At 48.4% G+C, this 12,357-nt stretch overlaps 4 protein-coding genes across 4 annotated transcripts, besides 1 other annotated feature; all 4 read right to left on the bottom strand.

The window, feature by feature from the left end:
- Positions 1-12,357: part of a sequence feature (sequence corresponds to BAC RPCI93-27M11) that runs on past both edges of the window.
- Tb927.7.1420 (hypothetical protein, conserved) lies at positions 1,223-5,971 on the bottom strand (the record flags this gene model as incomplete). The annotated part of the gene is made up of 1 exon (XM_840673.1): positions 1,223-5,971. One exon carries the CDS (start codon positions 5,969-5,971, stop codon positions 1,223-1,225), a length of 4,749 nt encoding a protein of 1,582 aa, XP_845766.1.
- On the bottom strand, positions 6,544-9,036 carry Tb927.7.1410 (hypothetical protein, conserved; the record flags this gene model as incomplete). Its single annotated transcript, XM_840672.1, has 1 exon — positions 6,544-9,036. One exon carries the CDS (start codon positions 9,034-9,036, stop codon positions 6,544-6,546), a length of 2,493 nt encoding a protein of 830 aa, XP_845765.1.
- Positions 9,657-11,318, bottom strand: Tb927.7.1400 (hypothetical protein, conserved; the record flags this gene model as incomplete). Its single annotated transcript, XM_840671.1, has 1 exon — positions 9,657-11,318. One exon carries the CDS (start codon positions 11,316-11,318, stop codon positions 9,657-9,659), a length of 1,662 nt encoding a protein of 553 aa, XP_845764.1.
- On the bottom strand, positions 11,772-12,326 carry Tb927.7.1390 (hypothetical protein, conserved; the record flags this gene model as incomplete). Its single annotated transcript, XM_840670.1, has 1 exon — positions 11,772-12,326. The coding sequence occupies one exon, from the start codon at positions 12,324-12,326 to the stop codon at positions 11,772-11,774; it is 555 nt and encodes a 184-aa protein (XP_845763.1).

Genomic DNA, 12,357 nt, shown 5'->3' with positions numbered 1-12,357 from the left:
TAATTCCGCTACAGGGTGGCAGGTCGTTCATGCGCACACACCAATCCTCCTCCATACTCCAACGTGCGATTCCTTCCCGTTACCTTCAGCAGGTTTAAACTAGATTAGTACTCGATTACCTGACACGCGGCGGTGATCCAATTTACTATTATGCGCGTACATTAGGGACAATTTCAGTGCAGCACCTTATACCGCTGCCGTTCCCTACGAATACTCTGTTGTGCGCAATAGCACGGAAACGCTCCATCTCCGCATTTGTTCACACGTGCAGACGTGATTTTATACGTCACTAACAGTAGAAAGGAAATTCAACAAAACCAATGATACGGTAGAAGGAAGAGAAGCAAGAAGATGAAGTGTTTCAATAATCAAGGAGCAGACGGCAAGTGGCACAACTGTCGCAGGTGCGGTTGAGGACGCTTCCTTTCACTCCTTTTCCGTGCTTAGCGTTCTGTAAGAACAACCAAGCAAACAAGATCAGAAACGGATGTGACATTTTTAAAAACCTTCTCAAACTTCCTCCGCTTTTCGTTCTTCCACATTTTCCATATCAGTATCAGAAAAAAAAAAAGAAACACCTCGTTTATATCTCCAATCAACATGTGCAGCACCAGTAATATGTAAGACAAGGCGAAGAAGGAGGGCTTTAAAAAAAAACATAAGGGACTATAGAGAATATATCAAGAATGTTTATGTACACCCCCAATACAATATAATTTATTTATTTTCAATGAAAAAGAAAGTGTCATTATTATCACTTTCTCCCTCTGAGTAGTTGACCCTGCTCCCCTTTTAAAAGGTCCCCACTGCGCTGAGTTGATCACAACTCGGAAATATGTTCCCAATGATAGATATAACAAACTCATTAATAACAACACAAGTATTTGGATATTGTATTGGTTTGCATGTTTAAAAATAAAAATAAAAAGTTGCAACAGGAGCGAACATTGCAACAGTTGTATCCGCAAAGAAAATTTCTTTGCTTCACCCTCCCCTTCCGTTTCCCTAATTTCATCCTTTGGTTTCGAATATTGGCCCATCAAAACCTCAACTACATCTACCTTAATGTTGTTGGTCTCATTTGTTTGTTACACACTTACACTTCCCCACTCCGGCCCATGTCCTGTCTATATCATTCAAAACAATTAATACAGTCACACTCTCTTACTTATAGGCGAAATACATACATATGATCATCCAAATAGAGCGGCTTTGATGCCCTCTAACGTTTTTGCGTGGTTGAGGCCCATTGGTATGTCTTCAATTCCTCTACTTTAGCCTCAATCAGGGCGTGGAGGTCGGCATCGACCTCCTTAGCAATGTTTAAGGCATCACCATATACGGGATGTACGTGCTGAAAACTTTTGTCGGTTGAATCCATCGCATGGTCACAGAACCACTGTACAACACGCCGTTGATTGTTAATAACCGCCTGCATTAACCCGTTGGTTCCATCACCTTGGACCTTATTCGGACACTTCACAAATCCGGTGCACCATAGCGCATCAACAAGCTCTGCATTCCCCGATGCACACGCATGCGAGAACAACGTCCGGTTGCGGGAATCTTCCTCCTCCCAAAAGTCAATAGGTATACGCCCCTCTTTTTTAATTGTCTCCAAAAGAGCAAAGAGCTTTTCGCCTGCTACATGCGCCGACTCAGCTATCAGTACGGCAGTGACAGCCGTCTGCAGCATCGGTTTAATTGACTGCAAACAGTCTTTCCCCTTCATGTACTTCAAACCTTTAAATAAAAGCCGCAAGGACTCGACACGCTCCCGACGGGCGTCCGTTTGCAGGGCGGTTAGTATTGTTGACCACCTGTCGGCACACATCCCCTCCACGCAACTCGGAACCATAACAATATTCAAGATGTTCGTCCGGCCATGCAATACACACTGAAGGGGGATCTCCTTTGCCACTAAAAGGTTTGCGAGGCAAGAAAGCTCCACGCGTTGCAGCAGGGTTTCTGCCAGAGGGCCCCTCACCCCCTCAAGGGGATTTGTCACATCACCCTCCGCTATTAAATGGAATAACGCATCGCAAACCGCCTCGCAGCAACCTTCGCTCTTGAGGCGAATTGGTCCAACTTCCACCCCCTTGCACAGAGACGACAGACTTTGATGCACATTTGTCTTCGCTCCCTCCAGATTTTTCTTGTCTGAAACACTCAAACTGGTAAAGGACACGGAGCGGCAAACCTCACAAAGTTGTTCCAGTGATTTTTTTAGTTGAAGCTCCTCTGGAGGAGCATCAGATGCGTTTCCCTTGGATTTCTTGTCCCGCTTATCCTTGGACTTGGGCAGTGCTGATGGTTTCTCCGTAAGGTTACCTCCTTTAGCATCCCCAGTGGCAACTGAAGTGCACTTCGATGATCCAATGCTGCTGGAGGACGCAACAACAGGGTCACGGAACGTAGAAGTCGTGTTTCCACTTGAATATTTCGTCTGCGCTGCAGATGCGCCTCCGGATCCCGCAACCGAACAGTCACCCCCAAGGTAACGATTTTCATCGTCGGCGGTACCCCGGTTGTGTTTGTCAGCACCTCTCGGACTCGCAGCGCAGGAATCTCCAAACGCAAAAGAAGCTCTTCTCTCCGATTTGGATCGGTTAGGCCTTCCGTCTCCACAGCCATCGCGCGGACTCGAGAATCCTTGCCTGAATACTGCGGATGGTCTTCTACTTCGTCTCTCTCCCCCTGGCACCGAGTCTCTCCGCTGAGAACGAATATCACTCAGTTCAACAGGATTATCAGGCATATCGTGGTTAGATTTTCTTTTGCCCTGCCGCTTACCGAACTCCGAGAGTACAGTCACACCAACGTTTAAAAAGCTGTTCAACGCCTCCTGATCTATCACCTCCCCAACAGCAGGCGATTCACCGCCAGTGTTCCCACCCGCAAATGAACGTGTGAGCGGAGCTTGATCACCCCAGTCGGGGTCATCGTAGCCCTCCTCTTCAGAACTGTCAGACTCCAAGCCTTGCTGGCCGCCTTCGGCTGTACCGTCTTTTCGTTCGACCTTCGTGGTAGCAGCGCCAGGGTAGTGCAGATACGACTTCAACATGTATTTCGTCCCTTCGTCCAGTTCGATTGGTGCAGGGGAGATCGGCTCGAATACCTCAATTAACGGAAACACTCGGTAGTTCTCTTCATCTGTCTGTGCACGAATCAGGTACTTAGTCGATAACGACGAGTGCGTCTTGTAAAACAGAAGCTTCAACAAAGACAAATGAATAAACCCCGACCCAGTAGTCACTGCATAACGCGATGGCATCACGTTACGGTACGCTGTGTGGATCACCAACCTTTTCTTTACGTTTCCGCTCACGTTGTCTTGGGTGGGTCGATAGGTGCTCCCCTGCAGGAAGAACAAGGCGAACATAAGCGGCTCGATGACGAATAATATGACATGTGGCACCAGCAGAAAAGCAGTAGCAGCAACGTCGATAGAAACCAATGCAAGCCATGTCCACATCGCCTCCCTGGGCTGATCCGAAGAAGGAAGAAGCCATAGGTGTGAAGTAAAGGGGACGAACACGATGAATAATACGAGGTAGAACAAAAAGGTGTACCAATGCGAGGTAAATAGGAAATTGTTACCCGCGATAGTTATCAACAGCGCATTGCTTGCGTTCACGAAGGCAATCCCACGCATAGCGAAGACAAAACGGTTCAGCGGCCCATTGTCAAAAAAGAGGTCCTGCAGTATCGTGTGTGTAAGATTGTTCTTCGTAAAGCTCGCCGTGATTGCGTAGGTAAACACCACGAGCGTGTAGCTGATGGGAATCAGAGTAGGAAGTTGCACCCTAACGGCTATTTCTCTTGCAGTTTCCGACAGCGAGAACACATTCGGCAAGTTCAACGACAGCGTCACCAATATAACGACAACGTTGATTAGAAGTAGTATGAGTGTGGTGATGTTACGTTTCGCCCACTTATAATCGTTGCACGGGGAACAATGAACGGGAATAAGGCCACGATAGTTATAATAGTATAGACCGTCCTTTTTCAGCATATAACCGTAAAGTGCCTTCACCTCCACTGTGTGTGGGAACGTTTGAAGTGCATTGGCCGCGCTGTCAGCTGCCTCCGGAATGTTGTGATTACCGTAAAGTGCAAGCGTAAGACAGTTCTGCGCAAGTGCGCTTCCTGGATAACGGTGAGCCACATCCATTGCACGGCTCAAGAAGTTGTCAGTGTGGGCAAAAGTGGTGCATTTAGACATCGTCAAAGCCCCCAAACGAGCGTTGGGGTGAAACTCCCGTATCCGCCGGGCCCACTGCAAGCATAATTGTATCACACTTTCCCCCAGCATATCACTTTTTTGAACGAGGGCAGCGGTATCACCTGCAACGGAACATGTTGAAAATTCTTCAGATGTCGACGAAGACATTAGTTCACCGATCACATGCTCACCAACACGGCAACCAAATGCGTACACAAGCATGGGCGAGCAATCAGTGAAGGCGAACTCAACAGACCCGATAATCTCCTCTGCGCAAGCCACCGCCAGCGTCACGTTTTCCCATGCTTCAACGTACTCTCCCTTAGCGAATTTTTGGTTGGCCCGCACCATGTACACGGGAAGCATCTGCTTAATGGAAGCGCATAAGGCGGTCCGCCGCGGGTATACCATTCGCCCTAGGGGCGACTTCATGTTCACCTTCAGCTCGTGCATGTTAAACCCACCGAAAAAGGCGGGGGCCAGTGCAAGGTACAGCTGCCGGTGGACGGAAACGGGCCACTCACTTATCGTTTTGGAGTCTTCTATGGCCGTACAGGCGATGCAAAGAATGTCCAAGAGCCATTCACCTACATTGTGCGAAGACGAATAAGGAAGTGCCTCCCTGATGACCCGTATTGCAGCTTCCATCGAACCTAGCTGCAAAAGGGTAAGGGCATGAATGTATTCACACAAAGCAATCAAATACCTCCGCCGCGGAATTGGCCCGTTAAATGAGGTGATGCGCCCGACACACTCCGGAAGCGGTAGAAGAAAAGTAGCAATGCTGCAACCAACCATCGCTACAAACGGTTCCTTGTGTTGCATCAGTATGGCCACCTCCTTGCCAGCAAGCGTGCGCTCTCCAAGCTCGATTAGACTCATACAAAGAACGAAGCGCACCATTATGCTCATGTAGTCATCCAGAATCACCTGGTCCCCACCTGCCAGGGCCAAAAACTCAGTCGCGCTAGTGGTTACACTTCGATAGCGTCGCGTCTTCCACGCGCATATGGTGGAAATGAGAAGCACCTCATCCTTGCCACAGTGGGATAGTAGTATGTCCTTCATTTGGGATGCATCCATAGGGGCCCACATAGCAGTTGGACCTTCACCAAGAAAACCGGCCGACAACGTATCGGCATCCCGCTTCCTAGCTGAGGTGGCCGATTTCGGGCTCCCATCGAGGGTCGTCATGGGGGGTAGCGCGAAAAAGTGATGAAACCACACAATGTCCGATGCTTTATAATCCCCATCGTGCAGGAGGAGAGCAATGATAAACCACCTGTGGATAACATCCCAATCCACAATCTCGCATGCGCCCATGGCAGCTTGCTGACACTCTTCACTGGTAGGATCAATGCTCGCACCCAGTGCTGCTGCGAGTGCGGCTCTACCACGCACATGGCTTAACAAGACTTGGCTCATCCGTTTCAAGGAGGAGCAATCATCAGACAGCAGCCCCTTTAGGCGTTCGTGGACTACGACACAACTGGAGATTATAAGCGCTTCCATCATCTTTAGTGCTCTCTCTGTGTCCCCTCGCATCACAAGGGAGGCTGCCAAACACAGAACATCGTTGTTTTTGCTGCTCAGGGAGTAGGCATCATCCAAGTGGCCAACCGAAAGAGAAACCCATGCAGGTGGGAAATGCATGGACTCATGCACGCTCTTATTGAGGACACTTATACCCTTCGGTGCATTTGGGGCAGCGCGGCTCATCAATGTTGATTCATTTATTGCGTCCATGCTGGTAAACAAAGGACGATATTGGGATTGGTGTTGAAAATGAAGCTGCTTCGCCCAAACGTTCACCCACTGCGGCTAACGCCACACTACCAACCCCGGTTCTTGTGTATCAACCCAGCCAATTTTATTTCTGTTTCCACAGCCGTTTCCAGAAATAAAAATGATGTTATACCCCTTACCAAGCTTAACCTCACTGCCAAGGAAAAGTGCTTCAGTTTTCAAAGAATTAAGTGCAAAAGATGAGAGCTCACAAAAGAAATAAATGAAAAGTAGCATTCTCGCTTCGCCAACACAGCATGGCGTAAACGAGAAGGTGTGACTATTTATCCACAGCAGTAAGGCGTACGGGAAATACGAGAAGGGGGGTGAGATATTGCATACGACGCAGATCTGAAAAGAACACACTTATTATACCCTTACACAACCAACAAATTAAAGTGTTTTCTGTACGCATGGAATGTGTCCTGACATGAGAACTGGAAAACAAATAAAAAAAAGATTGTATACCATCACATTTCTTTTTTTTTTTTTGCGACCAAGTGGGTAATTTTTCCGCGTTGGGCCCCATGTGTTTAACGGCACTGAAGAACTATATCCATGTCCTCTTTCACTGTTTCATACTCCTTACAAACGGCTTGTATATCTGGACAATTCATCCAGTAGTCGCCAACGAAACTCTTCAGGAAAGCCTGTACTGTGTCTATTCCATCGCTGAAGAACAAACGCCGCGACGCGCAACAGACGTCAGCAGGGGAGAGCATCGACAATGCAGGCGCCCCATTCCGCACGAGCGAGAGAACCTCTTGCAGTGTTCGGACCTGTGTGCTCTCACCCCTATCAGCTGTCGTTAAGGTCGTAGCTGCGGTTTCTTGTTGCTTGTGCGTCCACTGTTCCATGCGTCGTCCAGCCTCCATTATTTGTTTCACACCTGCGCTGCAGTGCGGAAGAAGCGCCTGTGCCAGCGAAGGGTAAGCACACGTGTGTGCTAATGCCTCGTCAAAGAGTGCCCCAAGCAACGCGCGCCACTCAGGTTGTAGTTCGCCTTCGCTTCCACTGCTATCAAGATGCGCAAACGGAGCTACTGCGGAGAAGCAGGCAGATATTGCACCATACTGACCCATAACTGTCAGCGCCTGGCGAAGTATGACCAGAATGCTGTGAACATAGCACAAATAACGCTTCAGAAGAGTTGATGAATACGCAACACCGAGGGTGACGAAAGCCTCAGCTACACCCTGGAACACTGCTACCAGTGCGGCAACGGCCCGGTTGCCGAACCCCGAATCAACGAAACGACATCGTTGTACGCTAGTCGTGAGACGTTGAATCATCTCATGTATTAATCCGCAGAAGAATTCAATTCCCGATTCTTCCAAATGAGGCCAACGTTTTAATTGTGACTCGAGAGCAGCTTCTGTCGAAAGTTGTACATCACCGAAACCGTGGACCTCATCTGTACACTTAGTTCGTGCAGACGTACCCACAGGCCAGGGAATTGCCTCAAAAGCAGCCAGTCCAGTGCAATAAACAAGGGTTGACACGTGTGCGGGGTCCTCAACCGATGATAGGGATGCAACTGTTGGAAAAGAGAAGAGACAAGTACGTAATTCACTCCAGTCTTCTATCTGTGTGTCCCCTCTTTTGCGGTGCTGGGAAAAGAGCAGTGATATGCGCAACTGGGGGACTCCAAATATATTCACTACTGTGCTGAGAGAAAAGAAGCGAACATTCCTGTTCTCTATGTTTGCCCACTCGCAGTCGGTTTGCTCAATGTGCACCCGCCGTGGTGACTCTCCGGTGAGCGGAAGAAAATAAAGAGAGAGAACCTTTCTGCCATCATCGTTACCAAGAAGCAAAAAGCCACAAAGGGGCCCACTAATCCACGAAGCGTCACAAAGGTTCAAACTCGGTGGCAAAGATACGCCAACACCCGCATTCGCACTCGAGCGTTCATGAACGCTCGCTCCTAGACAGGCGATAAACGCATCTGGGGAGTTGGGTTTGGCGACTAGAATCAGTGCACCATTGGAACTTGCGCAAATAATTGACGAGTGTGTTTTAAATCCCTGTAACTGTTGCGGTACCTCGCACCCCAGAGGAGGGAGTGGCGGCTTTGTGCCGGCAAGTCCCGTTGCTTGCTTGAAAGACATAGTTGTATTCCACCTTTCAACCACACCGAGGGGTCTAAGAAGTTTTTTCTGCGACTCACTCCGCCGGAAAAGGTGCGAAACCCACACACAAGTTACTCTCTGTGGTTCCGCATCAGATACGCCTATCCGAAATACGATTACCACACCATGATCGGTGAAGGTTGTAACTTCTGTATCGACTGTCTCAATCATTGCATGCGTAGTCTGACCCAGAGGTCTTCGTGCTCTTGCACAAATAATCCGCTGGGCGGGCATCGACGCGATAAACTCACCTGGAACGGTAAGCCGCACGGATTTGAATGGTGCATGGGGCTGCCCATCCCGGATAAGTAAGCCGAAACATTGCGATGCGACATTACCACCCACACATTGCTCAAGTAGCAGCACCACCCTACCCCCACGGCACATCACGACATGTTGAACGCTGTCGGGCGAGGTAAGCAGGGTTGCACGATAAGTAATGATCTGCTCTTTCTTTTCCACGTGCAAAACAGGGTTTACGACGAGCAACTTAGTTTCAGCGTTATTTGTCATGAGCAACATGGCAACCGTCGGGAGTCCCTGCAACACCGAGTTTGCATGGCTCATTTCTGTCTCCTCCGAGTAGCTGTTTGAGCTCAAGTCGTAGCTCATCACCCATTTGGGTTCAATGGGAACGCCCAACAACTTCGTCGCGTTGACACACGAAAAACAAAAAAATTGCGAGGTGTCTCCCTTTTCATGCGCCCCGGGGATTTTGAGCCGAGACGCCCCATACGAAGGGCGGCTGAAAACCAACTCCAGATTTCGCGTCACGACGCAGCTGCCCCAGCAAACTTGGTTACCAAATGGGTCTGGATGCAACGCAAAAACGACATTTCCGGATCCTGAATCTATACAGGAAGGGACTCGCTCAGTGCAGTGCGGTCGAAGCATATAATGGAAAATCTATACGCACAAATTTTAAAAACGTTTGTGCACCTTGTACGGCTGTACAATGTATATATATATATATATTAGTGCGAACCCCCAGAGAAAAAAGTCTATCCGTGTTAAAAATAGGAAGCGAAATTACGAGTAAACCTATTTTATCTTTTTCTATGGAACTTCCCTGCACAACCAGTTCGGTACAGCCCGAGCAAAAACAACTCAAGACCACTCCGTAGGTTTTCCTGAGAAGCAGTGCTTTGCCCTTTACGCGCTGATAGTTCGAACAAAACATTTAAAATATCATCGTCCAAGTTTACAGAGGAATGTAAAAGGGGGGAAAGAGGAAGAAAATGTCAAACAAGAGTGCATGAACGGTTAAATGCTGCTGCGATGATATATGGATAGAGAGAAGCGGACGCACTGTACGAGTACAAGCATGCACCCATCGGTAAGGGGTGGTGTTAAAACCCTGGATGGCAAATGTACAAGACAGGAGTACCCCTCTCACCAATATGTGTTGTTACTTGATCATTAAGAAAAAAGTACAAAGCGTATTTATAACCCCATCCCAATAAACACATACACAAATACACACCTGGACACAACTCAAACAATGACTTCGTTGATCACGCACCCTCCCGTCGCTCTTTAGTAAGGCGGTCATAAAGACACACATTGATGGGGAAGGGTTCGTCCAACGATGCCGAATAATAAACGCTACGGTCAACCAGATGTGCGATAACATTAGCCTCCAAAAATGCCGCAGGCACAAAAATGTATACTACAGAGGTAGGGTGTGTGAAGAGCCGCAATTCCTCCGTTTCATCAGTTACTGGCCGCAGAAAAACTCCAACAGTAGTCCGCCCTTCGCTTTCCTCAACACTCATGACATGTTCCATCACATCGCTGACCTTCACCACATCCACTAAAGGATGCACTGACGCCAGCGCTGTGTCTGCCACTAAAGAGGGCAAAATTACCCTCCGACACTTATATTTCGCCGCCGCCATAAGCAGAACATCCACCTCTTGAGGTGACGGCTCCCCAGTCAAAGCGATTACGACATCACCCCTTAGATCGTACTGTTTAGGATGCCGAACAGCTTCCCGGGAAGCCGCAGAAGGGGCTCGCCCCGGATCCTCTGATGTGGGGGACATTATCAATTTAAATTCATCACCGACAGCGGAAGAATCAGGAGATAAATCCCTCGAAGTTGGTACTGTTTGGGGGTTCGTTTGTGTCTCAGAGGGGGCATGTCTCTCACCTTGTGGTTTAGGAGACGGGAAAAGTTCGGGGGCGGGTGGTGAACCTTTCGGCGTTTCCACCCCACTGTAGTTAACCTCGTTTGATTTTTCCGATCCTAGATTTGGGAATGAGTCATCTAATCCAGACAGCTGTAGCGCATCCAACCCTCGCGAAGCTGCCACCCCCTTGTAACTACCTGAATGCGCCGCTTCGTACGCCACGTCCTCGTCCTCCTCATATTCGTTATAGGTTTGTTGCCGTGAAATCACGCCTCGAGCTATCGTAATAACACTGAGTGAAAACACTGGAAGGAAAACTGCAAGCGGTATCATTGGCCCTGAAGACCGGTGGGCTGACTGTGATATAATCTCCCCAGTTGCACTCTTCAGAATTCGCACCGTTTCTAACCATTTTCTCTTCTGCAAATCAGCAAGCGAAGGAACTCCACTGAGTCGCAACAACATTTTAGCAAAGTACTCAACAAATGAGGGCAATGCAAGACGTGCGCGCTGCAAGTGCTCCGGCATGTGCCCATACCCCTTAGGAAGGACGCAAAGGGTTTCCACGCCCATAGAATAATTTACCGCTGTGCGTCTGGACGCAGATACAGTTACAGCGTATACCAGACGACCAAGGGACCCAACAAAGTTAGACCCAGGCAATATCAACGAGAAGAACACGATTGGCTTTCGCAGAACAGAAAAAAAATAGCGAGTCTTTTGGCCTATGACACTATCAATATAGTAGCTCATGAACGTTGAACTCAGGTCGTCGGAATTTGGGGATCCAGAAGAAAATTCGTCGTAGGTGAAGGATGCATGAGTATACACTCTGCTTTCATACCCACTAGTGTATTCATTGTAATATTCTTCATCGTCGACCATTGATCCCGTGACGAAGTCAGCTTCGGAGCTGCTCACGTGAGAAGTGGACACTGACACATGAGTACGTCTTGTAGGAGTTAAAAATTCTTCGTTTACAGCGGCAGAATACGTAGAGGAAGTGTTACCACTGTAATCTAAAGTGTCATTAGCATTGTTCATCACTTCCCTCCCTACCCTACTTATTTTACAAATACTCTCTCCCTACTAATATGATTTTTTGTTGCAGTAGCCAAATCAGAAACAGGCAACCCCGTAATGGTTTTACTGTAATGTATGATCAAGGGGGTTTAAAAAAGTATATATATAGCATGTGCTTATACAAGTGCACATACACATATTACGATAACAATATCCTCTTGTCATGACAGCGCCGTTGAAAGTGTAAGAGCGCATCCACTTAAATTGAGGGGAAAGAGACATTAAACCAGTATTAATTTCAACGAACAAACAACTATCTGCCAGAAGGAGGGGAACAAAAACATATCGACGGAACAACTCCTTGTTCGTCTCACGCATTTTCCGCACAACACATCCGTGCGCCAACTCGTTAATCTCGATTGAGAACACCTCACTTCTCCCAACTGAAATGAGAGCCCAGTTACCTTAATGCTATTAGCTCCAACTTGGGTACGGGGAGCGGCTTCGGCTTCGGCTTCTGTCGCTTGACCACGAGTCCCGTCCGGAAGAGGAGCTTCTGCTCGAAGGAGATGTAGAGTAGCGCCTCGTTTTCCGTGGAGTAGGTGACCGCCTCACTGTCTGCCGCTTCCCATGCCCCCTACTGCAATATTCCCCACTACGATCGCCCCTCTTCGGTCTTTTCCGCGCCCCCCTGCTTTCACTACGCGTGCGGCGTGACGTCCTCTCCCGCCGTTCTCCCGCGAAGCGTGATGAAGAAGTCGGTTGAACACATTTGGCTACTTTCCCAAATGATACGTTTACTCGATTACCATCAATGATAGATCCGTGGAGATGGACGTATACCAATATAGTGTCATCAGTCGTGGCACCCACAACTTCCGCGCGCCCCGTGGGACACGTCTGCCAAAGAGCAGACTTGGGCATAATAATACACCTCACTCGTGCAAACGGTTCAATTAGCTCCCGCAAGTGAGCGTCCGTAATACTGGTTGGTAAGTTGGAAATGCGCGCAACGATGTTCACAGTCATCACGATTTTGACAACGTATGGTACAAACTAC

This window comes from Trypanosoma brucei, chromosome 7 (assembly GCF_000002445.2).
Source record: "Trypanosoma brucei brucei TREU927 chromosome 7, complete sequence".
In the NCBI taxonomy this organism is placed as follows: Eukaryota; Euglenozoa; class Kinetoplastea; order Trypanosomatida; family Trypanosomatidae; genus Trypanosoma; species Trypanosoma brucei.
This window is presented reverse-complemented; position numbering and strand designations above follow the sequence as displayed.